The following is a 27,079-nucleotide window of genomic DNA, read 5'->3' as shown; positions in this document are numbered from 1 at the left end:
CTACCTGTTCAGAACAAATAAGAGCAGAGGCGTAATGGAGAGAAATTGAAATCTTTGGTTGACTTCTGAAATCCTTCATGACCTTGGGTAAGTTGTTTTAACTCTGGACTTCAGTTTGCCAAGCTGCAATGTGACACCAGTAACTTATTTAATTTGCAAAGTGTTTTAAGATCTGCTAAAGATTAACAGTGTCACAGGGAGCACAAACATATTGAATAGTAACCACAGTCATCTGTGATGCTTATCCAGTCTAGTTCCATCAGAAACATGGCAGTGGTGGCTGTAGCATGTGAAATGGTAGGCGAATAAATTGGGAATCTATGATGGGGCCATCTGTATGATTTCACTACAGGAAATTTGACAGTGTTCCCTTTATCTAACTGTAGTGTGAAGGAAGAGGAAGGATGCACAGCTATTATACGATGTAAGTTATGATAGGCTGTTTTAAGGGAGAGAAAGAATACAACCACTTAACTCTTTGATAAATCTGCACATGGCTGTTAGAATATAAACAGTTGTGAAGCAGTGAAAGAAGTGTTTGATGGTGGTTTTTATCAATTCTGGGCTCCTCAAAGAGGAATAACTGGCTTTGGGGAGTCATGGGGACTTTGACTTTCAGAAGCGACTATCTACCATACTAGGCAGTGTGATAGTCCAAGGCAATAAAATACCCACAAGGTCCTCTTTGATGTAGAGAATGTGTGGCAGGTTCCACCTCCACAGGGAATCTCATTAGGTATTGCTGCAAGGAAGTGAAACAGTCAAGAAGCTACTCAACCTCTCTCTTTTCTCTCATCGTATTAGCCATTGGGAAGCAATTTTCTTTTGTTGTTTTATGATCTTTAGAGATGAGTTGATGATCTCAACCCTGTTCTCTGGATAAGTAAAAACCATTATAAGTCTTTTTCCTCCCTCTTTCTTGGTATTTAAAAACTAATTTCCCAGGCCCTGTTTCGATAATGCTAGTATCTACAATGTATATCTGAAATGGTAGGAAGTTCTATAAAAGCTGTGTTCCATTTAGGAACACTGGATCCTCACGTCTCCCTTTCTACTCCACACATGTATGTGTGCATACAGTTAATTTCTAGTGTGAAAAATAACTTTTAAAAACTCCTGAGAGTATCCAGTGATTCTTTCGGGTCACTCACTGCAATACTTCCATTTTGGTTCAATAATTTCTAATCGTCTGAGATCACTTAGCAAATATATATGAGAAACTTATTTTTGCTGTAAATAAAGATAAATTATTTCCATGTCAAAAGATAAGTAATTTTTACTTTAGTGCTAATCCTTGTATTTTCTTCATGAATCTACAAAAATGACAATAAGTTTGTCATGGAAGGGAGACCTAAAAGGTGTGTAATTCCCATGATTTCTTCCCCTGGAGCATTCCTGATTATTGATACATTCTGTCACTTAAGATTTACATCATTGATTAGTGTGATTTAGAGTGTCATAGCTTCACATTCTTTTAGCCTTTCTAGCAAAGCAAGCAATTTAAAGTCGTAGCATGTGATACAAGATTTCAAAGCAGTAATTCAGCTGCAATGTTATGTTTGATCTAGCATTTACTGCCTACCTACTATAACAACTGGCAGTTTATAAACTTAGAGATTAAAATGATGAGAGCTTTAGAAACTCATATAACAATAATGAAGTAGTGTATGAATGCCTGTGATTTTTTTTTCTGCAGTTTTCTTCAACATCCTCAGGTATTTGGCAGATACTGGGAATGTTCATGGACATGCCCAATCCATGAAGTGTAGATTAGCCATGATAACTAAACCAGCGAGAGTTCAGACTCTGATCACAGTGAGAAGCAAGTGGATGGACTTTAGGTCTGGCCATATCAGACAACATTTAAATTCCTGTGTCCATGCTGCTTAAGAACTGGACTCAGGTCCTCTCTGTTCCTGCTACGGGGTTCTGAATTTCATAACCCAGAATTTTCATAGTGAAAGTTGTTTAAAGGTTGTCTTGGCCAGAGGTGTGCCTTGGCTTATCAGATATTACATTACCGTTGTTCCCACAGAACTAAAATTTCCCCAGGTCTTTCATGCAGCCTATCTGTAACATACCTGTTGACATGAAAACAGAAGTTTAAAAAAATGTAATTCATAAGAAAAGTCTAATTATTTGTGACATTTCATCCATCATGTCCTAAGCTTCTCCAGAGGAAAGTAGTAACATTTCGTCTCCTTGACAGCAAACAACACACTGACGGACTGAAAAATGTTCTGCTATATTTCAAACTGCAGCATTTATGAGTAAAGAGCAAGTACAAAATAAATAGCAAGAGTAAAGAGCAGGAACCCATGTAAGTAGGGGGCAGAAGCTTAGAGAGCTTTCTAAAAGCTTTCTCTTGGTTTAAAAAAAAAAAAAAAAAAAATCCTTCAAAAATAACCAGAACTTCTCAGGGTAAACAATCTGTTGGATGGAAGCTATAACAATACCACTCAGCCCAATCTGCATGGACTTCCCTAACCACGCCTGCAAGGAGATGCCTTGGGTGGTCATTGCAGCATAGTGCAGTTCATGGAGGGCAATAGGAGCAACTGAAGATAGGCTGGAAACTGTCTTTTAGGCTACTCCCCTACTTCTATCACCAGCACTCCAGGACTTGAAAAAGAGTGCTTATGTGATCTGCAGGGCAGAGAAGCATAGCAAGGCTGTGGAGCCTGCCCTTGTATTTTTGTTTTCCCTCAAAGTAACAACTAAGCCCCTGAACATTGCTGTTGATTCATACAAAAAATGATTTTGCTTCTTCATGTTCTTTCCTTAACAAACCAATCTAGATAATTCGCCATACTGACATAATTATCTCTCTCTGTTAATCTCTCTCTTTGTTACTGGTAGTGGTTGTTTTGTTTTGTTTTTGGCAATTATCTGATCGTGGATAACTTATCTCTTTCCGCATGGCTCTTGTGGTCCTTCTTTCAGATCTAGATGTATCTGTTTCAAAACTTAAGGGTTCCTCCCACTTCAGCAAAAATAGTACCTCTGTTAGTAACCCCTATTCCTACAAATGTGCAGATATTAAATTCCTACTGTTTTCCTCAGAAATATGAGATCTCATGTCTGCAAAACATTGTTTCCATACACCGATGGGCTGTGAAGGTCATCTATGGTAGCATGTGCATACAGCTCTTGAGCTGTTTTTCAACTCCTAACGGTGTGCTGTTGACAGATCTCATGTTCTCCAGACTTCATCATTTAAACAAGCACCAGGGACAAAAGAAAAGTGCAAGATCCCCATGTGAGGCATCAATAGAATCTTCCATCTTGGGAGTCTAATGAAGAACAGTAATGAGCTGGGGATTTTTGATGTTGTTTGGGTGTTCTTTGTTTTCTGATCTCTTGTTCTATAAGAAATTTGTGCTACAGCTTCTGTTTGTAAAGTATCTCTCCTTTTAACTCTGAAAAGCTGCAAATGTTCTTTGAGGAAAATGCAGGTTTATGCAGACATTACTAATCTTTTATAGGGTGGAGGCTCTTTCATTTCCATTCTTTTTCTTTTCCTTTTCTGTTATGCGTGCACACAAAAAACTCAGGAGTACATCATGAGCCGAACTGTATTTTCTGTTTATTGCCACCAGGTTAATAACAGTAATGGTGCGAGGAGAAAATGAAGTGTTATGTAAAATCCTGCATTGCAGATTTTGGTGCTGATGCAAAGAGCTCAATAAAGTGTAACACTTTAATCATGGAGATAAAATCACACAGCAGCTTCACAGTCTTCCAAGATGCAGAGCCTTAAGACAAAATAGAAGTGGGAAGAGAAAGAGAAACTGACAATATTATTAAGTCCCAGAAAAGTTAGGGAAGAAAACAGCCCACTTTCTTTTCCTGTGACGCCGTGATTCAGTCACTGTATTTACAAGATAAACAACTGAAAATGTGTGTATATGAATTTCCTGGTATTAGAGAGAGCAAAATGCCACAGCCTTATACACAACTCAATGACATTTACAGGAACCTGAAAACCTTTTAAAAAACAAAGCAAACAACTCCCCCTCTCCCTGCCAAAAAAAAAAAAAAAAGAGAGAGAGAAAAAAAAAGCAACAACAACTATAGCGTGGTATGATGGTATATATTGTTTTTTTCCAAGTAGGCAGGCAGCCAAACATCATGTTAACTATAGTTGCAAGAAGTACATATTCAGCATGCTAGCACAGAAGACAGCTTGATTTTGGATGGTGCTTATACTCTGTATATCTTTGACTGGTCTCTGCATCTTTGAGCTGGTCCACTTGCTGTGAGGCACCTGACTGCAGCCGTGTGCCAAGTTTATTCTTCTTTGAAAAATGTTTCCTACAAATTTCTATTCCCCAAATCTTGGCTATTAAAAAGGATATAAGAATAGTATTTGAAAAATTAAAAAATAAAAATAAAAAAGGAAGAAAAAAAAACAAACAAACATGGAAATACCCAGTTTGGGGGCCTTGGGTAACTCAGACGTGTCATGTAGCTTTGTTCCTAGTATCTGCAAACAGAGGAGCTGAGCACAGGGAGGGAATCTCTGTAGTGGAGCCCAGTGACTGTCTGGCCCCACCCTGGAAGATGTTTCTCCACACCAGGGTGGTGCAGCACCAGCAGAGAAGCCATTCCAAAGAAAGTACATACTCAGTGAGAAATGTAATTCCGTTTTAGATGGTGCCTGACCCTTTGGGAATCAGCAGCCATTACCTGGAGCAGCACAGCAGCCTGATGAGCCACATTGCCCAGTACATGAGCAGAATGGAGGTGGTTATACCTTAGCTTTATTGCTGGGGCTCCACTGGCTGTATTCTGCCTAATTCCTGCCTGTTTGCAGCTGGTTAGAGCTGCCTGTTTCAATTTATTGCATAGTTATTCCCTTGGGTAAGATTTAAGGTTAATTCAAGGGCATGCTAAACCTTGCTGGGGCTGGAAGGTAACCCAGAAGGTTGAGTGTTTCCACCAGCTGTGATAACCATGTGCCTATGTTTGGGACCGCTAAGTGAGAATCTCCTACAGAGACAGAATCAAGCATACATATGACTGTTTTTTGGTAACTGATAAACTCTGTCATCACTGCTTACCCATGATATGCCCATCATAAAGAGTGCCTGATTACATGGCTGGTTTAATCCGTATAGCATGAAAGCTGACATTTTATATTACTTTATATCCTCTTGTCCAGCTGAGTTCACTTGTGTGGAATTAACAGATGTCAGATTTGGACGTTATGGGCATGGATGCCACAGAAATGTGTGTAAATAAACCATCCCTCATGTAGTATTGTTAGAATTGGTCATGGTAAGAGATGGCAAAGGATTGAAATGTTTCATAGGATTTCATAATAGTAAGTCATCGGATTGTGGGGGAGAGCTCAGGGGTGCATCAAACTGACATGCCTTTGGAGGCTAAAATTGTATCCTAAGGGTTTTTCTGAAGTAAAAAAAAAATTCTGCTTTTACTGAGATAATGTCGAAGTCCAAGAACAGTACCTGTTTCCCCATGGTGTGTTACAATATTCATTACCCTTTGATGTAGTTGCATTAATGGCCTACTGATCTCGACATTTTCTCAGTTTTATCCAACATATTTGGGGTAAAGGATCAGGTAGGCTGTAATTACCTATGTGTCTTGAAAGACTGCATACCTGGTGGCTGTAAGCTCATTCATCAAAGTGAAGGGGCAGTGATTCTAGGAAACCTACCACGTTGTGTCAACAGGTTTTGTTTGCTTGTGAAGATTGCAGGCAACTGGATGGATTTGAAGAGCTGTCTTTTTAAGGGCAGAAACGAATAAAAACAAAGTCCGGGGGGGAGAGGGGGGGGTAAAAAAATAAAATACCTAAACACAAAACCTCTGTGAAGAGTTTCTCTGTATGAATCATACAATTGATTCTTTGGGTGGGGGGTGATGTATGGGCAGTTCAAGGAGGTGATTGGGCTGGAAGAGAGATGACTCCAAATATTTAGACTTTTTTTTTTTTTCATCTAGCTGGAATGGTTCCCTAGATGATAACATGGGTCCCCAGCAAACTGTGCCAGATTACAGGGTTACAGTACTGCATAGACCTGGAAATGCGTGGTCACCCATGAGTAGGTGAAGTGGGAAGGGTGGAGTTCTTAAGGCTGTCCTTTTTGATGAAAACATGCATGTGAAAACAGAGGATCAGTTCAAAATGGGGCTGTGATGCCTTCTGAATGAAAGGATGGTAACAGGCACAAATAGATTGATTGAATTAATTGATGTAGATACTGCTTTTAGGTTGGGAAGTGCTAGAAACACTGGCACCATTTGATGCAGAACCAATAGACTCTTTTGCTCTTTGTGAGGGTAGCACAAAGGGGAACTCACCAGAGACAGAGGGACCACTGCGATAATGGATGAAGTATGTCGGAATATACTTTCCAATAGCAAGGTAGTGTTTGGGATAGTGTCCTGGGAGACTAGAATCACTGTCTGCAACTTTGAAAAGAGCAAGTTAGTGATTTCCTAGTGCTGGGTATGTAGCGATAGCACTCTTACCTCCCAGGCATTTAGATTGTGTGTGTGCCTTTTCCAACCATTTAGGTACTCTTTCATCTGCTTTTAAAAAATACAGCTAGACCATTTCTACTGTGTATTTTTTTTTTTATCCTATTTGTTTCATGTGGGTTTCTCTCAATATAACACACAAGTGAGTTAAAAACAATCAATGTAAAGACTCACAAAGTGGTGGCTGGATCTGTGGTTAACCCTTGTTTTAAAAATGATGAGGTTCCTTTTTTTTGCCTGTGTCCTTTTAACACTGTGGGTCAGCTCTATGTCAGAAAAAAAACAGCGAGGGGCAATCCAGCCCTGGATTGAATAAGCTGCAGTGGTAGGTCACCTGTTACTTGCTGGGGTGCTCCAGCCAGATAAAGTGGTCAAAAATGTTGCTACATCCTTCCACGGACTGAGATGGCATTCTTTGAGCATGGTACTTATAAGTGTATTTGTTTTGATTGACTCCCTGGTTAGAACTGATACTTGCTTTCCTTGCCAGGAAGAAAAGGGGTGTGGGGAGAAGGAAGTTAATTGCTGACAAGCTTCAAGGGTCATCACAGTATTTGTCTCCACTTCCATTCTTTTACAAAGGCTTTAATGCTATGTAATTATGGATTTGTTCTAAGTCTTATTTTCTCTTACAAGCTGATCACCTCATGCCTTGAAACACTTGCAGTAGTTCCAGCAATGAAACCAGGGCTATTGTAGCACAGAAATCTCTAAAATTGCAGTGATTTTCAGTTGGACACTGACCCACTGTACATCTGAAAATGTAGGTGTTGCTCTCAGGGAGCTGTTTGGCATAATTTTCTCTGTGGGGACAGATCACAACTTCTGCTGGTCTCAGCTGTTGGGCAAATCCCCATCAAGTCTAATAGTCAGTGCTCCTTTCCCCTTGATCAGCTGGGCTTTGGTCAGTGCTGAGTTGAACATTGTTCACTTAATGAATAGCTCCCAGAATGCAAACTTCACCTGTTATCCTTCCATTTAGGAAAATTGAGAGTTTAGTCTTTTGTACTCCGCATTCAAGAGATGAGAGGGGAAAAAACCACCTAAATGCCTCCATTTAAATGTAAATTTTGACTTTTCACGTCTGCCTAAGTAGGGTGTTTGTTTTTATAAACAATATGTGTATAAATAAAAGCCATGGAATTGAAAGAATAAAATCCCTTTCTTGTTGATATTGATATATTTTCCACGCAATAATCTTGCTCTCATCATGTTATATATTTTTCTGTTTCTTTTTACTTTAAAACTAATTTTGCTGTGAGAACAAGAACAGGAGATCGTTAGGAGGAAATACTCTGGTGCTGGCTTGCACAGAGAAAACATGCCATCTGCCTAATGTGTTTCATCTTGTGTCAGCCTAAGATTTGTTGTTTGGGTTTAACATGCCAGTCACTAGCCTCGAAAGAGTTCAAGCAGCAGCTCTGACACATATCCTGGCTAGGGCTCCAAATCCTTCCTGCCTTCCAGGCACTCTTCTTGCTGTGAAATAGGCCTCAAGATTTTGGGCAGAAGGTGCAATTCCCATCACTTATCATGTCCATGTATATGAGTACTACCAGCATTTGTGCAAGGAATTTAAGTGGGTTGGGTTATATTTTCAGTCTTTGTCGTGTCATGCTGTCAAGATCCAAAAGCAAAGACCCAGCCTGAAAGTGGAGTGTGGTGGTGGGTCCAAGAGGCTGGTGGATGAGGATGTGGTGGTATCTCCCAAAGGCAACCATGCAGTACAAGCTTTACGCTTCCCTGCTGTGTTAGGGAAGACCTGGAAAAGCCATTTGGCGTAGCACTTGTGTCCCAAAATCAGAATAGTCATTCAGTTGAGCCCTGCTCACTCTGAATGGAGAGGTCTGTCCTGTGACTTGTGCCTCATCACTAACTTGGTATATGTCCCTGCTCCAGCATGCATTGTGGACTTGGCTGCCGGCAGGAATGGGACATGTTTTGGGGCTCAAAGCTGTCATCTGAACCAGTGAGAGACTGAGGTTCAGAAACAGGCCCTTCTTCTTTACCAGATATTTCTTCTTCTTTAGTCACAGACTTTTTGCCTGATAAATGGATGGCATATGTCTCAGCTGGGTAAATGTAGCTGGTCATATTTTGTTACACTGTGCGTAATAAAGACTTTAGCTTATTTTGTTATTAAGAAAAGAATTTGGCAGACAGCTTTAAATGTCTGCCTAAGGACAAAATGAACTGAGTTTTGTAGATAGCTGCTTTTTTTTTCTTAATAAATAAATAAATGGAAAGATTTTTATGTTGATAATAAAAATAACTAATGCAGAGCTTTTTCCACTACTGCCTGGAGACATGGACAGATGTGGGATTTTGAAGGGATAAAGAATTGAATTCTGTTGGCAGGTAGTTGCTATAAAAATGACTATCCTTTCTGCCTCTTATTACAGACCAACATTCAACAAATGAAGAGTTTCTGAGAAAGCTAATAATGACAGGATCAGGTTCCAACCACCAGAGATAGCAGAAACCTCCTCCCTTCAGAGAAATCTGAAGTTAAAGGGAAGTGGTTGGGAGAAATGGGAGCTTTATTAAAGTTTACTAACGGACTTTCTCCGACTCACAATGTGATGTGTGGGAGCATGGAGGAGAGCAAACCAGTGGGGAAAATATAAAGAAATAGAATGAGTTCACCAGAAGTTTGGTTTGCCCATGAGTTGTCTGCTGAAGTTTTATGCGATTACTTTTCTGCCTCCAGAGAACTTTCATTAAACTGTCCTATATATTTCATTTCTGTCTTGTTTTGTGGTCTGTTGGAATAACAGGATATTCTTTTGGGACTTCTCTGGTTCCTTTGGTTAGCAGAGTTGGTGATGCATCTTTGGGAAGGCAGGTCAGCTCTTTGGAACCATCTGGATGTGTTACCCGACATTAAGAAGCTGGGGCAGATGTGACCCCTCTGTATTTTCACTCGAGTTTGGCAAATGGCTAGCTTATGTCACATCATATAATTCATCAAATTATGGGGAAATGTCTTATTCACTATTTTTTTTTTCCAATACTAGCTTTTCTTGTATCCAAGTGGTATTCAGTGTTATAGCTAAAGCTTAGGTCAATCTCTGGAGGGACTATAAAGCAACAAACTCCAGTGTAAAGTGTTAAAAGCTACTAATATTGTTGACTGCCATTTTTTCTTTAAAACTCTGATACCATTGCACTGAGTTGTTTACTGTCCCTTCTCTTGGCATCAGACTATTGATTTGAAACTTTCCAAGTGGCACAGATTTATATAAGGTCTGGCATATCTTCTCAGTTGAGGAAAAAATCAGCGAGAAAGAAAGGCCTCTAATTTCAGTGGTAAATCAAGGAGTTTATGTTAGGAGTGTAGTTACCTTTGTCAGTGACAGAGGAGAAACCACTAGATTGATCCAGATCTAAGTGGTTTCATTCACATGTTGAAGAACCTATCTTTCTCTAGGGACTGCTGAGGTAGTACAGGGACCAATACAATTTTTGCTTGAACAAAGAGTGCCAGCCATTTGTTGTTAGGATTTTGCATTCACACAGCAAATTAGACCATGGAAAAATGAAGTATAACACCACAGTATCAGAAATTAAAAACTCAAATTAATCTGAATTCAGATCTCCAAAATTAACTAGAACAGGAAGCTGGCTCCTTAGCCCAGACTTGGAGGAAAGCATCACTTTGTAGAATCACAGAATGGTTTGGATTGGAAGGTACCTTAAAGATCCAATTCCAACACCCCTTCCACCAAACTAATGGACAGCATATTTAGAATTTAGTTACTACCCAAATTGTTGCATCTATCGGAATATCTTGACAAACCAGAATTATACTGTTTCCCAGTGTCATTGGATTGTAGGACTTCTGAAGCCCTACAATCTGTTCTGGCTTCTGAAGCAGTCAGTAAAGTATATCATAGACCTGGGCAACCACTCTAGTGTTTGGTGACTCAACCTGAAAACAGTACATGGACCATCAGCGCTGATGCTGCATTTAGGAGAGCAGAGATCAAACATTGACCTGATACACCCATAAATCAGAGCAAATTGCTTTTTTGTCCATTATAGAGAGATGTAAAACAGGGTACAAGGATGAAAATGAGTTTAATTTTATATATATATATTCAAAGATGAATTTTGTATACACACACACTTATAAAGATGTATATATTCATGCATAAGAAAAAGCTGACACAAAACACCTAAATCTCTAAGTCAAGCATTGTCTCTGTGGGTCAACTCCTACTGTCCTGGATAGGAAATACATTTCTTCAAAGAAACTATAGCTTTGTTTAGTTCTTTGTTTGTTTGTTTTTTGTTTTTTTTTTTCTCTTCAAATTGTCATTCTGGTTATTTCTTTTACCATTGTGCTGAATCTTGAGCCCCTGATGTTCTGCAAGACCTGGATCCTCTTTCTATAGGAAATGTTTTTTTTTAAAAAAGGCGTTCCCCAATATGTTTGCAAGCCATACACTGCCTTTGAGATCTTGCCTTGAGAATTTACTTAAAGACACCATTAACTGCCCTGCTGTCTTGTTTGATGGTCAGAGCACAAGGTGATAATGCCTGCAGCAGCACAGTTGCCCTGTCAGCCAGTGTGGGTTGGGGAATATTGGAGAGGAAAAAAAAAAATCAGATGCATCTGATGCTGATAAGTGCCTTGCAAAAAGCATGATATGTTGTGCTTACAGTCATAAAAGCAGATCCTTCCAAAATGACCATTACTTTTTAACTTTCACATCACTGTACAGGTAATAAATACCACTAGATGTAAAGCACAGAGGAAACATTCTGCAGTTTGTTGGGAAATGCTATGCTGATCTGAAAGGCTGAGCTGTCTCTGAGCCAGTAAAACTCAAGGAAACCTATTCTTCCAGCTGCGGATGAATTTTGGGTCAAAAAGAAGATATCATGGACAGTTCTTTTTTTCTTTTATTTGTTAGCATGCTGACCCTCCCTCCAGTAGCTATGTCTGCTGTATAGTCCCTAATCTCTTTCAGTTCCCTTGTGTTTCTGTTTATCAGCTTTCACTTTTATCTCTTACTTGGCTGTGCTTGTTGCCTATGCTGAGTACAAGGAAAGAAAAGAAAGTGGCAACTTTCTGAGGAACAGAATAAGACTAATGACTGTGGATGGCTTCTGCTTGTGGTGAGGCTGTGCCAGGAAGACAGAGAGAGATCATTAGTTTGCTTTTCAGCTGTCCATCGCTAGTAGAGCACATGTGCATTGTCCATCCATAGCCATCCTGTCTCTTTCCAAGGAAGTAGATGGCCACACAACTTTGGAACAACACATTTCGTGTTGTTTCTTTCCACCTGACTGGACAGGTTTACAGTTTGCATATGTTTGTCTCTTTCTTATTCCACATTCATCTATGTAATAAGGGCTTACTTAAGGACTACCACTACAGGTCATCTCATAGGTCCAACTAATCTGATTTTCTGCATCTTTGTTAGAAGCAGAAGATGACACTTGGGGGGGGGGGGGGGCGCATCAATATGAAAGCTCGCATGTGTAAAATGAGCCCTCACCTTTGATGTCTACCTTCTACTAATCACTGGTTTTGAGGCTTCTGGGTCTAAAAGCTTTCTTCTGGGTCTAAAAGCTTTATGTAGCGAGGACCTACCATTCAGTAATCCCTCTAAAGTGGTTTAAACTGTAGAAATACGCATGTTTGTTTTTTGTTTTTTTTTGCCAACAAGCAATGCGTTAACTTTCTAAGAACTACACAAGTCATATTCTGCAATATAAATTAAAGTTTAATTAGAAAATAAGAACAACGATGTTGCATCAAACCCAAGGTCTGTTTGTCTCGGTATCTAATGGCCTATTGCAGATATAAGGGATAGACTGGAAGAACAGGGCAAAGCCTCCGGCAATGTGTAATTTGGGGATTTTCTGATCAAGAATTTGTGTTCACTTCTTTGTGTGTGATGGTAGAATATTTTTATTTGAATTTATCTAATTGATCTTTATGTTTTGGCCAAAATCTGGTGGCAATGATTTCTGCAGCATAAGGTAATTTTAAAAGTACTTAATTTTGTTTGCCTTAGGTCTTCTGCCTGATGACTTTATATTCTGTCAGCTGTTACTTATTTAATGAGAAATAATGAATAATGACATATATTATTTGAGAGACTAGAGAAATTTATTATTTGGAATTTTGATTTGCTTACATGCAATTTGTCCAACTGCATTAGTCTCTAGGAAATTAGGGGACAGCAAGTCATAATTCCTATATTCCATAATTCCTCTCTTTTGAGCCTCTTTCCCTTTTTAATTGGAGGAGAGACAGGCAATGTCTTTGGGCCTTATTTATGTACTTACAAAGTAAAGACTGTGTACCTTAGAAGATTCTGCAGGGGTAAAATTAAAAGTTATTTGTAAAACACAAATTGATTAATGCTTCTATGAAGTTAACAGGTACTCTTGGACTTAATATAGGTTCAAGTATATAAACAGCAATTAATGAAGCCTGGAGACATTAAATGACTTGCCTATGGTTACACAGCAAGTGAGTGTCTAAGGAACAGTACCAAGGAGTGCTAAATTCCCTGATACAGCTACTGGGAGCATTTCAGCAGAGAAAACTTGCAGAACCAGACAAGAGTGAAACTGAATCACCCAGTGACAACATGGTCACTTAGATATTTCTGTTTTGTCACCCAATTTCCTTGCCATTAATTGCCAGAATTACAATGCTGCTTCAGCTTTTCTCTTTTTGTTGCTTTAAAAAAAAAAAAAAAAGTACGGTTCTTCCCCTCTCCCAAAAACTTGTTGGTTATTTTTCCATAATTCCTTTTTTTTCTGAAAAGCTGTCTTTCTGTAAAGCCAATGCTGTTGCAGACAAGTGAGCAAGGCAGGATTTCCAGAGCTTGTTCAGCAGAGCATATGGTGGTGGATCCAGATCTCACAGGGCTTGCATGTCAACATGTGCAGAGCAGGGATGTGAAAGTGAGGTCTGAGATAGACAGGGCCAAGTGAGATCATCAAAATTTAGTGTGAGATAATGGGCTGAGACCCAGTACAATTCCCGTGCTTTATTCTTATTATCCAGGCAACTAAAATCTTCTGGGCTTGCTGAGGTCAAATCCCATCTCTCTGAGTGTCTGTGCGTTGTGTTTGTTCCTGTATAAAGGAAAGAGAGAGGATGTGACAGAACAATGACTCTCCTTGTTCAGAGTTACCCTTCTTGTTTTGGCTTGGGGTCAGTCCCAAAATCCAGAAAGAATGTATTTCTTGATTCCTATTCATTGAGGGTAAAAGTTTTACAAGAATTTTCCATGCAGTTGACCCAAAAGTCTTGTCTAAACTTGATCTGGGTCTTAAAATTGTCCCTTTGGCCCCTTTCTAATTTAATATGCATTTGAACAGAAGTGACTTCTTGATAGAGCCTTTCACCTCCAGGTCACCCTTTCAAATCCAATTCAGGCCTGTCATGACCAAATGTTACCGCCATCTGACGGCTCTTCCGCGTCCTGTGTGAATTTCTGGCTTCAGTCCAGTAGCTGGTGGACAGGTGCCTGAATTGCAAAAACTGCCAGAGCTGACACTAACTGAAAGTCTCTGCAGAGAGGTCAAAGAGTGAATCAGCCTGGCAGATGAATTAACACTTAACTTGTACGCACAGTGATGCTTTATATCTTCAAAGCGCTTTACAAACGTCAGCTAATCCTCAGGAGGTGTTGTTATCTGCACTGGCAGGTGAGAGAAGCAAGCAGATAGAGAAAGAACCAGGGTCAGAATATGCATGTTGCTGATCTCCCACTCCAGGGCCAAAACTACACATTTAGCTCCTTTCAGGCCTACTGACGGGCACAGCAGAGCAGGGTTCAAGATCACTGAAGGGGGTTCTTCTGTGGATAAAAGTATCCCTTGCTTTTTAAGAGGCATGATAGCATTGATGGACATGCCATCCTTTTGCTGTATGAATCCATGGAACCAACAGAAGTTTCTTCTCCATCCTCTTTGAGTCACTAATGATTCATGTCAGTTTATGCCTATTAATAAGAAATATCATTCAGATTGAGAAATTGGCATGTAATCAGATGGGTAAGCCATTCAAATGACTTCTAAATGGCAACTGGACTGGAGTGGTTGAATCCAAAAACCATCTCTCAGAACATCACTAAAATAATTTGGAAAAAAAAAGTGTGAAGTGTCATGAAGAACCGTTAGAAGGTCATGCAAAATTAGAAGGGCATCAGTGTTTACAATCTGCATTTGCAGGAACACTTAGACATTCTCAGATTGCACAAGGGTTTGTATAAGAATAAGGAGAAATTGACTGCTCTGCATGGTATCAGTGAGAATAAGAGTGTATTTAAACTGGCATTTTCCTCTTCACTGGAAGCAAGAAGAGGAAATATTGTTTTAAAATGTTTTTAACCTTTAGAATTTTTTAAAAAATAGTAAACCACTTTTCTACTTTTATTATCTTATGCAAATAATTGCTTTGGTTGCCATGGTGTTGCACAAAGGTGAATGGATCACCATGAGATGATGAATGGAAGGAGAAAGATGAGGTTGTCCCTATGGTTACAAAGGAGAGTGGCATATCTCTGAAATACTGCCTCTAATACGACATGGCTTACATCATCTGCAAAATTGGAGAAGACACTGTGGGCCCAACTTGCTGATCCCCTGGAGTTTATAGAATGGCAGAGGAAAATATTGGAAATATTTTTTAAGGGTTTATGCTGTCTCTTTCAGATTTATGGGAAAAATAGGGGGAGAAGGTAGATGTTAGAAAAGTGATTTGGCTAAAATTCACCTTGCCAGGCATCCAAATTTGGATATTTCAGGGGAGGTTTGAATGTATGACACAGCAAGACAGCCTAAACTCTACCTCATGTTTCCTTGTGTAGTCAACAATAGATGAGTGTTGTGCATCCCTCAAGAGTGATCCAAGGCACTGGACAGAGTTTCCTGGAGCTGAGAGGGTCAGGACTGATGGTTTCTAGCTGAATATGGACTGCTGAACATTTGATGCTGAATGCTCAGTTTTTCTTGATTTTGCTTATTAGCATGTTGGACTTGTGTTTTCTGGTGTCACCTGCAGGAATTGCCAAAATATGAGCATGTGGCATGGTATGTACATGAAGATGGATATATCTGAAACCTTTGTGTAATTTTCTTTTGAGAGATTCTGGACCTGAGGAAGCTTCAAAGAGATAGTCTTTCTGGGAATTTCTGAATCTTTTCCAAACTAAAAAGGGCAAACTCCTGATGTGGTGCCAACTGTTGTATGTCCATTTGCTTCAGTGGCTGAGCAGTAAGGCTGGAAAGTCTGCCTGGAGGCTGTTACGTTCACTACAACTAATGACAAGCCATGGTTTTAACAACCGTATAAAACATTGCAAAGAGTTTATCCCATCCCCCATATGATATATTGGCCTGAAGAAGTCTTTTGGACTGTCTTTCTAAACCAATTGCTATTCCCAAGAATTAATAAAATCCATATTGAAGTGACAGCTGGTGGACAGAGCTGGCTTTTTCCTGCATCACTTGCCTCTCTAGTGGCCCATGTTCTGGGGTTGATGCACAGTTATCCTTTTATTACAGCTTTTATTGATTTTTTTTTTTAATGTCAATTTCCTTAAGAATCATAATTGCACTGTTCAAAATCTAAGTTTGGTTATATTGGCACTAGCTGTTAACATCATTCTTTTCTTTTGCTCTTTAAGTACTGACCTTCCAAAAGCATTCAGCTAATAAAATAAAACTGCAGACAAGTTGAGAATGTTTTCTCAAAACACTTCACATGGCAACATGCACCTGTTTCTGTGCTATTTTGCCTGTGTCATGTCTTAACAATAAATATGAGCTTTCATTCTTTACCATGGTTTCTTTCATTTTTCCCCTCCCTAATTTTAATGTATATTTCTCAAACTGTCAGAAACTTTATTCTGACCCAGGAGAACAGTGAAAATTGTGTGCCACGAAGGCAGGGATTCAAATAAACTTTAGAGCAGAAATTCTTTCACTTATTTATTTACTCTCTTTTTATGTGGTAAGAAGCAAGAAGAGGCAAAGACCATTCTTTTCAAGAGAGAGAATGTTAACTGTTGTTTTCTAGGAAGTGGGGTTCAATGATTGTCAGTCTAGTGAGTGTTTTCTGTTTTGACACAGAGAAAAGAAAGAGCAAGTCTGCCTTTGTTTTCTCCAACTCTGTAAGCTGGGTCATCCAGGTAATTACAGCTTTACTTAAAAAAGAGAGCATGAGAGAAATTCTCTGCTGCTGCTTGTAAGCACAAAGAAAAGACAGTTGAGGGAATTAAATTGCATGATGATTTTTATAAGGCATCTGAATCATTTTGCATTCCACCTCTAAAGCAGAAAATGATGAGTTTAATATAATATTGTAGGATGTAACTTGTAAGTCTCTCAGAAGGCAGCTATGGCAGCCAGAAATGTTTGAGCCTGGTTATTCATTATTTTCTGCTTAAAAGCTGAAGCAAATGTGACTGAGACTTTGAGCCACATCTAAATTTATTCCCATTCTTACTTGTAGATGCTACTGCTTTAGAAGCCATAACCAGGGTGGGTTCTGCTGTGTAGATACCATCAGATGCCCTTGTGGTTTAGCAGCAGATAGAATTAGTTTATGTTTTAAGTGTGTTCACGTGCACATATGTAAATGCACACATAAATTTATTAACTTCATTTCCAATTAAAATTCTCCCTATCTCCAAGAGAAACAATTTCAGGTCAGCTCTCTGCTGATTTTTTGGAAATTCCCACCAGTAGGTGACATTATATATTTAATAAAATGCTAATTCTGTGATCCTGCCTAAATTACAGGAGATCAGTAATTACGTAAAAACCTTCCAGAAAACCTCAACTGAAATGTGAAACTTTATTCCTGTACTTAAATTTCTGATGTAGCAGTGGGTGAAAGCTTCTACATGTAAAGTACTTATGAATATGCATGTCTCTAAAGAGAGGGAAGAAATACCATAATCGTTTAGGAGAATATTTTCGTTCTTTTGTGAAACACGTTTGCAAACAAATCACCTGCTACTCAGTGGCATGCGTTGGAGAACTTTGAGTTAACATCCAAGTGACTGGGCTGTTATTGTCCATTTTAAGGTCAGAATATTTTTGTGTCTGTGAATAAAGAGAATTTTTCCATTAGGAACTCATGTGTTATATTAACAATGCACCGAGTTATTCTGTTCTGTAACGGAGAATGCTCAAGATGTTTCCTTTTGATAAAATAATGAATGTGATCAGAAGAAAAGAAATGTGAAACACTGAAATACTGATCTGCTCACATACAGCAGTGTCTGGGAGTAGTACATTTAACTGGCAATTACTCTAGTGGTGTTTAACAACTTACTGAATAGGATGGACAATTGCAAATTGGCACTATATTTAGTGGGCAGGAATATGTGAAATTGAGATTTTATATGTTCCGTAGCAGGTTAAGGAGCAAGGACCAGCAGGCAAAAAAAAAAAATAAAATAAAGTTTATATAGATATTGTTGGCTGACATAGAAAATTACTTTTGAAATATGTTGGGAATGATTGGGTAAATGGTTTTAATGACTTACCTAGGTGATGAGTTCTCTCTTAAATGTCATGGTTTGCTTTTCTTCAAAGAATCAATTTATATCTGCAAATATTCTGGATGATAAAGAAAGACTTTCAAAGAAACTTCAGCACCCTAAGAGACTGTCTAAAATTCTCAAGGACAATTTTATCAGCAAATTTTTAGCAAGAATGCTTGGAAAGTTTAGAAAATAATCTCTAGTATCAGACTGGATGGCTTGGTCAAATGAAAACTAAGTTGAGGCTCAGCTCACACACATTCTACAGGTGAATTTTTTGCTGGTAAATTATTTTACTAAACTGTGCTTCTGTGTGCTTGTTTGTAGACTCTTTGGAAATAACTTGAGAACTTCTGAGAAGTACATGTATAGTACAACACCTCAGCACGGATCATACAGTATAAGCCGTTCCCTTCAGTTTTGTTTAACTCACAAATTATGCTAGTCTATTGTTGTATGTCTTGCTATGTTTCTCAATTACTTTATATCAGTAAATACGTTGCTATAAAGAACTTTATGTAGTTCTAAAATAAACATACCTTAGGTCACTGACTTCTGTGTGAAGGACATTCATGCTTTAGAAATATCCATTGCAACTAGGTTATCTCCTCACTTCAATATCAAATCACTGTTTTAAGACTTTACAATGTGTTATGTTTTATGGTGATAAAGAGGTGTACATCTATCTCAACAAATTCTGTTTCTGATGAGAAATTATTTTATGGAAAAAAGTATTATTCGATCTTGGTTTTAATTTGTGTGTGCTTGGAGAGGAAGGAAAATCATATGTGATGTTTTATCTTGTTGATGCTAAGCTTTCTCTAAATAGCAGATGCATACTTTATTGCACTGTTGGTCCTCTATAGCACAGCAAAATGTTTTTGCAGTAGCAGACAATTTATTGTTTTAGAGTCAAATACAATCAAATGTTCCTTTTCCTGTGAAGCATGGTCAGATATTGATATTACATTAGCTAGCATCTTAACATAGGAGAGGCTTAATAAGATACAGTATTACTCTCTCTAGGCTGTTTAATTAAACTGAACATTCACTGTGTATTGTACATTGCTTTTCTGCCAAGGGAAAGTAAATCTGTATCATATTAGTATCACATACCAAATGATGTTCTCCCCCTGTTAGAGACTCTCTAGAAGAGCTGATGCTGCTCTCATACAAACTGCTTTTTTAATACATTAGACTGCCTTATTGCTCAGTATTCTCCAGTAGCCTGAGCAAGCTTTGGGTGCAGACCAGGTACAGCTGGGGAGTTGCATATTGCATTTTACTGGCAAGGGGTATATTATTTGCCACTGAGAGGTACAGGGCTGTCTAGTTAAATATCATAATCCCCTGTCCTTTTAACAGAGCTCTGCTCCTCCGTCCCACCCAGTAGATTGGGATCTACTTTCTGGTGGCAGTTCTTACTGGCCAGGGTGGCCAGGTAGTGAGGTAGGTTTGTTGTTTTCTGGTCACAGAGCACAGGCTGTTCAGGACCAGAAGTTGCAAGTGTTCGGGAAACAGAATCACATGGAAGCTACAAGGATAGAGGTATTCAAGGCACTTGCTTTGGGGATTTTTTTCCTGTTGGATTACTACAAAGCAGAGTAAGACAAATTTCCAGGCGGATTAGGTAGAATTAGAAATTTGTGGTATTTTTCTTTATAAACTGAAATAAACTGCATTGGAAATACTGAAGAAAGTCTTATTTACACAGTTTTGAGCCTGTCTTTGCTGGCCGAAAGGGTACATCTGCATATTGTAATGCAGAGCCATTCAGAGATGCCTGAACAGTCATGCTCTGGAACTGGAAGGTACATGCTTTTATCAACGGCATGGAGCCCTGTGGCAAAGAGGACAACAACGCCTTGGCTCCTATCTGCACAGTGTTCTGTGCTGCGTAAATGTTCCAACCTGCTGAGAACAGCTAGAGGAATGTTTGTCAAGGTCTTGTGCTGCATCTTGCACACAACCCCAAGAAGACATGAATGGCTGGATGCATCAAAACAATGTCTTTGGCGTGGCTCTCTGACACTGACACCATGGGTAGACTCGAGGAGGGCAGTACTGGATTTACAGAAAGCTTTGCCTACATAACACGGTTATGATTTATCTCACACTGTGTTGTTTTATTTTGTTCTTCCCCTCAACAGAAGATTAACCTGGAGTTCTATATTGACATCCATGCCCACTCCACCATGATGAATGGCTTCATGTATGGGAACATCTTTGAAGACGAGGAAAGATTTCAGCGACAGGCTGTTTTACCCAAGCTACTCTGTCAAAATGCTGAAGATTTCTCTTATGTAAGCAATGCTTCTCTTAATTCATTTGTGTGTGTGTCTAATTTATTTTTAATGATAAATCTCTATCTTAATTGAATTATGTGAATTTTATTTTAATACCAATAGAGGTCTACTTAAAATTTTTGTCATGATTAGACACCATCTTTCCTCTTACACTCACCTTTCTCCTAAAGTGATAAATTTTGATCTTGTGTATGGTTATTAGACACATGAACAGAAGCATGTTTTTCATCTTCTTTATTATAACCTTCAGTTGTGATTTATTAATGCACTTAGTTTTTATCAGAATATGTTTTAGCTTTTGATCAACTGGATTGGGTTTATTGTTTTTATATGATACATTGGTAAACTTTTGACTCATATACTTTAAATAATGGTATAACATCAAATGACCCTCCCGTCTGCCTCCAAATGCTTGTTCACCACTCCTGGCCCATGTTACACACCTATGCGGCTGCCAGCTCAGCTGCATCCAAATAGCTCTCCCTTGCTCTATTTCAATCTACACACTCCAGGTTTGCTTCAGTGGACAGTCTTTTAAGTAAGAGTTGTTTGGTGCCCTGGTTTGCTTTGAGTAGGATAAGGAGCGTTTACAAATACATCTCAGCCAAGGCAGTAGGAACTTTCAGACATGAGGCAGTGGATGACATTTGACAGCCATGTAGTGGGAACAAGCACCGTTAAATATCACTTTGGAATCCTGCACTGAGCAGAAAAGAGTGCAAGAACTTACTGTTAGGGTCCTGATCTTATGTCTGTCATGTTTCTAACCCCCTTTGTTACCCACAATACATTATTACCATTCCTGCTACCCCCTTATTGCTTATACTTCATCTTGCTGGCACAGAGAGATAAGCACAGGTCTCCTACAGCTGGGCATGATGTCTGCCTCCTCTGCAATGCCATCCCAACCAGCCTCTGGCAGAAGTGGTAGATGGAGGAGGACAGGAATCCTTCTGTGTTGCATGTGTTTAGCTCTACAGAAACAAAATCTGACACCAGACTAAAAAGCAGACAAGTCTGCACAGCATAATTGGAAAAAAGGCCATTTTCATCATGGCAGGAATGCTAGCCTGAAGCTTTCTCATCAAGAAGCAGTAGAGAAATCTTTCGTCTTGTGTTTGTGCATATTGCACTGTGGAGCTTAAGAATAGAAAGTGGGTGTTGAAATGGAGCTGTGCCACTGTTTTCTTGACAGATCTGTTCCAGCAAAAAGGAAGAGGAACCACAACTCCTGACTCCTCTGTTCCTCTAGTCTATGGTAGTTTGTTTTATGAAAGAGTGGGAGAAAGTTTGGATGGGTTGCTGGCACTTCTGAAGCTAGGCAGAAGATATCTTTATTTCTTCTATTTTCTGTTCCAAGGAGGGAAGTTTCTTATAGACTGAATGTTTCCTTTTTCTGCTCAGGATGTACCCACAATGGCAGCTGGCTGGATATTTCCCGGTGGGGTGCTGTTGCTTCCTCTGTTACCTCATAGGATTGGTACCATTACCTCATAGGATTGGTTAACCATTGTCTGTTTGGGGGGATTCTGGGAACTGCTGCAATTTGAAGTTTTCTGGAGCCAGCAATGGCTTCTCAGAAAACTGTCCAGAGCACAGAAGGCTGAATTGATACTAAACAAAAAGAAAAAGCAGATGCAGCTGTTCCCAGATGTTTGGAGTGTGGGGAAGCTGGGGTAGGGTTTGAGAGCCTGTTTTTGTCAGTGAAGATCTCGGTAATGAAGTTTCTTATCTGCACCTGTTTGTTTTAAAAAAGAAGAGTTGTTAAGGGGGTGCTAAAAGATCATAGCTATGAATACTTCCAGTTTGTAGGAATTTACAAATTTTGTACTCCTGTGTAGGACTTCTCTCTGTTACTGTGGAAGATTGTGTTCCTCTAAGTGCAAGTCTCAGTTGGCAAAGGGAAAATCTTTGAGAAAATGACATAGGAAATAGAAGCCAATAGCTAAATAAACAGAGCAATCTCTCCCTTAGACTCTCAATCTCATTTCTGTAGAAACCAGCAGTCAGGCATACATGTTGGCATCCAGTGCATCATAGTTTGACCCAGGTGCTGCTTGTACTCAGTGCACTGGGCTTTCAACCTACATTCTGATGATCTCTTGAGACCAGAAACTTTTCCCCTGCCCTCCATCCAAGCCATTCTTCTCAGGGCAGTAGAGGGTGTGGAGGTGTTGGAGGAGGAGACAGCCACAAAGTGTCCCGTGTCTGTGAAGCAAGAGGAGTGAATGTTACTGCTGGGTCTGAGTGGGAAAGTTTCTGTTCCCTTGTTTTCAGCTCCAGCCATGTGGGTTATGTGACTCGTTAGAAATATCAGGGGTGAAATTTGTGGCTTGAAAGAGAGGAAAAGAATCCAGAGCTTCCTGCGTTTTCTAAAAGGGGGGAAAGAAAATTGTTGAAGATTAAAAATAGTGTATGTAAATATGCCCTATTGACTGCTTGAAGGGAAGGGGGGAAGTGCATCGTTAACATTACCAGGCTGGTGTTTGAAAGTGTGGGAATGGACCACTGTTGTTACTAATTAATTTTCCAAAGCTTCAGGAGGTCTCATTTACATTGTATGCTGCTGCGGCCATTTGTTGGGATTATAATACTTCAACAGCAGCACTTCAAGTGAAAACTGGCGGCTGCATGAAGTGTTGTCCATAATTGACTAGCTCCATGTCTTCACACAGCACAGAGACAATGTTCCATTATGTTATCCATTGACAGTATCATTGAAAAGATTACTCTCCTTAAAGCATCTGTCAACCTTGATTGATTTACAAGGGACAAAGAACTGAAAAGGTTTGAAGTGCGGGTACAATTTTTGCCACCGTTTAGCATACATAATGGTTCTCCTTTGATGTCAAAAGCTCATCTTCTATTAATAATGCAGAGGGCTTTTGAATGCAGGCTACTTGTATGGAGTTCCACACTAATAACCTACTTGCTGTGAAATGGGATTCACTTTGGAGAAGCAGTCATTTGTCTGGGTTTTACATGTTCGGAATGAATCCCGACTCAAAGGGATTTCTTTCAGTGCTCTGCATGATTGCAGCTGAGCCCGGCACGGGTTAGGGAAAGCAGGCAAATCCTAGCCTACTCCTCCAGCCGAGAATCTGGCAGAAATCACGCAGCCAGATGCAAAGGAGCATGAACAACAAGCCTGGATGATGCGATCAAATGCCTTGTGCCGTTTTGTCTGGCAACCTTCTATTAATATACTTTAGAGTGCATTTCATGCCTGGACTGCTTTCTTCACCTGTCATTTCCAATAGGCCTTTTTATTTAAATGACAGCATCCGAGGGAGGCAGGTGATTAGAGTAGGGGATGTATAGGGGATTTGTGCCTGCACGGTGTTGTAGGACCAAAGGCAAGTCACCCAATGTCTCTGTACCCTGTCTGCTGAGCAGAACACTTAACCTCACAGTATGCTGGAAGGCTGACTGAGGTTCGCAGGTAAAAGTTGTGAAAGGGAACAGAAATTCTTCATTTCTGCGTGGCTTCAGAAATGGAGGCCTGTCTTTGGCTTGGCTGTCAGCACGTGAAGGGGAAAGGGAATAAAAGAAGAACTAGGAAGTTTTGCTCTCAAAATATGTGAGAGATTCTTGGGAAGCTGTCTGGGGGGGTGGGGAGGACAAATGCTTTAAGGAAAACATTTCATGATTTCAAGGTTTAGGAAGGCTATTTTTACACACTGGGAAGTAAATAGAATCAGTATGAAAGCTCTAGCAGTGAGAGCTGACAAGCTCTTTTGAAAGGCTGACTCACTGGGTTTTAGGGAGCAGCTGTTGACACCACGTCTGAGTGCATTACACATCAGCCATGGCTAGGAGTTGGTGCAGTGTTTGGAGGGGTGTTCTTCATTTGACCTTTCTTGTTCTGGAGAGTGGATTAGTCATAACGACCAGACACAAGCACTTGAACATTTCAAGAACCTGCTAGTCTTAGGAGTGGCTAATTTCGACCTTTGTGACAGTATGAGAAGAGACCATCTGTTCTCTCTGGTTCATTTAAAAGAAACAACCACAGCCATTCGTGGGTAGCTTTATCATTTTGTAAGGATTGCTTTTCTTTGCAGTGAGATGAAAAAGACTGGCCTTTTTAAGTACTTGGCTTAATCTCGTGGGGTTTGTTGGTTTATTTTGCTTTGCTTTTGTTTGTTTTGTTGTTGTTGTCATTCCTTTTGGCTCAGAACTGGTGGTATTTGGGATACCTTTGAGTTCTCATTTAATTTTTTTGCTTTCAACCTCCCAGTAGAGCAGCTTCTATGAAATAGTGTCTGTCCTCCTTTGTGTGCTGTGGTTAGCCAAAGACCCTAGTAGAGACTTGGGATCCCATTATGCTGGGCACTGAGTTAACCTTCTGAGGAAGTCCGCAACTCCCAGAGCTTTCAGTCATGCTGGGAAAGAGAAGGAGAGACGGTGGAAAGGGTACTCGCTTGGGGAAATCACAGAATGAAACCCAGGTCTCCCAAGTGCCAATCTAATGCCTTTGTCAGCAGTTCACACAGCCTTCCCCATGGTTTATGCTGTGCTGCATAATCAGTAGTGAAGCTTCTGAGCAAGGACCTGCCTGCTTCACTTTGGGAAAGGCAGATCTTTGAGAGTCATTGTCTTGGCAAGATGAGAAGACTCAAACATGAAATGGCCTGGCCTAGTACTTTCTGTTGTTGATGTTGATTTTTTTTTAATTTTTTTTTTTAAAGTTCATTTAGACTTTTTTAGCCTGGATATCTAAAATTGAAACGATCAATTCAAAGATTTGAATCTATTTGTATTTTCTATTGCTTTCCTGAGTTTCACATGATCTAAGTCTTATTTCCACAGCACAGCCTTGATCTGTCCAAGCTTTCTAATGGAAGCTGTTTCTTCCAGCAAACCTCCTCCTATCTACTGGCTGTTATCACTTACCCTGGCTAGACATCTCCTTCTCAGTCTTTTGATCCCTGTACTAATCCCAGTGTATTTGGGGCCATGTCTGAAACAAGTGCTGGCACAAGTGCCAGAGGGAGTAATAATAGCTAGTGAACATTCAAGGAGCAAAACTCAATAATCTCTTCTGAAATAGAGAAGTACAAACTTGTGTTGCATGTGGCTGAGAAGAAAAAGGTGAGCAGTAAGAACGTTGCTCAGACCTGAGATTCATCCCAAAGTAAAATCCAGACGCAGTCCAACCACCATCTCCTAAATGCTTCTCTAATGTTTTCGATGAAAAGATCATTGTCTCAGAAAGGCAAAAGTTGTTGTGTTCAGGTGAGCTTTATTAACATCATAAAAGCTTAACAGATCTACTCCGAAATCTGTTAAAACTTGAGGACAAAAAATGATCCTACCTCCTTTTTTGTTGTCTTATACCAGGGCATTCCCAGGAAGACAAATACAGCTATTATTTGCTTTATCGCCCCTCTGGGATGAATTTCTGCTCACTGCTTCACTTCTTGGACAGTTTCTCCATTTCTTTCTTTCTTTATTTATTTATTTATTTATTCTTGGAGATTGGGAAAAGGGAGAGAGGAAGTGTGTCTGGTGGCACAAGGAACAGAGCGTAAAGCCTGTGCTTCTGAGCATGATAGGTTTTGGGATAGGTTTTTGTCTCACAAGAGAGTCATGACTAAACCAAACTGCTCTGTTACATTGTGCTGAGCCAATCCACCCCTTTTTTAACACAGAGGGTTGAATTAATTTGTATTTTAAAGAAAGGGGGGGGGGGTGCAGTAAATGGATTTTCTGTCACTACTTTCTTGCTGTGTTGTTTGTGCATATGAGTTGACCGTCCCTTTTGCATCCCCACACAGGTAGAAATTTTGAATAGGCACAGAAGAAACAACTTCTCATAGCAATTTTATGGCATATTTTCAAAGGCCATCATTATTCTTACCTAATGTCAAGGAACTGGGAGTAGGTGACAGACTTCCAGAGTGGCACAAATGAAAGGAGCTCCTTTACATTCAAATGCAAGTCATCTCTCTTGTAGAGTGGTGAAAATTTCACCGAGCTGGCACAAACGTTGCCATGAAGGAGGGGTAGAAAGTAGGTTAAGAACTGTGAGCCTCACCCCTTCCCAGGATCTCTTTCTGGGTATTACCGCTTTAAGTGTATGATATGTTAATATATGTAGAATAGAAATCTGGTTTAAAGAACTGTTTCTGGAGCAGTGAGAGAGCCTAAGAGGACTGGTTGTACAGTACACAGCACCTCCTCATGGAGAGCTGTAATCTGTTCTGGATCCACAAGTGAGCAGAACATCTCTTTGCCCTACTACAAACCACTTTTCCTGCAGACTGTTCAAAGCAACCGCATGCGTGATGGTTGAATTTTCCTTTCTGCTTCTCATTGTCCTAAGTCTCTATCATTTGTATAAATGATTATGAAAGCACTCCCAGGAGACTGCATACACGCTCATAAAACTATTGTAAAGAGAAGAATTGCAGGCTATTGCTAGAGGCTATTTTATTGTATATTTTGAGGAAATGTCTCATTTTCTACTGATGAATAGGGAAACTGAGAACTCCAGAGATGCGAGTTATTTTCTAAACGGCGTGATTATTCTGTGGAGCTTAGGTTAGGAAATGCCAGCTTTGGCATCTTCAAGGAAGGATGTGCTCTGGGAAGCTGAGATTGCATTTTTTTTTTTTTAAGAATAAATAAATAACAGGAAAAGCAGATCATTACCCTGAATCATGTCCAGTTCTGTTATATGTTATACATCACTGGTCAAAGCTTGGGCTGGCTATTTGTAGGGAGATAGGC

At 39.7% G+C, this 27,079-nt stretch overlaps 1 protein-coding gene across 7 annotated transcripts in view; it reads left to right on the top strand.

Moving 5' to 3' along the window:
• Positions 1-27,079, top strand: part of BEND5 (BEN domain containing 5) — a 923,615-nt gene that overhangs the window by 801,808 nt on the left and 94,728 nt on the right. For all 7 annotated transcript variants that reach the window (XM_027463542.3, XM_038182817.2, XM_038182813.2 and 4 more), the window contains one exon: positions 20,189-20,341. In XM_027463542.3, the coding sequence (XP_027319343.3) occupies positions 20,189-20,341 (153 nt within the window). The remainder of the gene's footprint in view (positions 1-20,188; positions 20,342-27,079) is intronic.

The sequence above is a fragment of the Anas platyrhynchos genome, chromosome 8, assembly GCF_047663525.1.
Source record: "Anas platyrhynchos isolate ZD024472 breed Pekin duck chromosome 8, IASCAAS_PekinDuck_T2T, whole genome shotgun sequence".
Lineage (NCBI taxonomy): Eukaryota > Metazoa > Chordata > Aves > Anseriformes > Anatidae > Anas > Anas platyrhynchos.
This window is presented reverse-complemented; position numbering and strand designations above follow the sequence as displayed.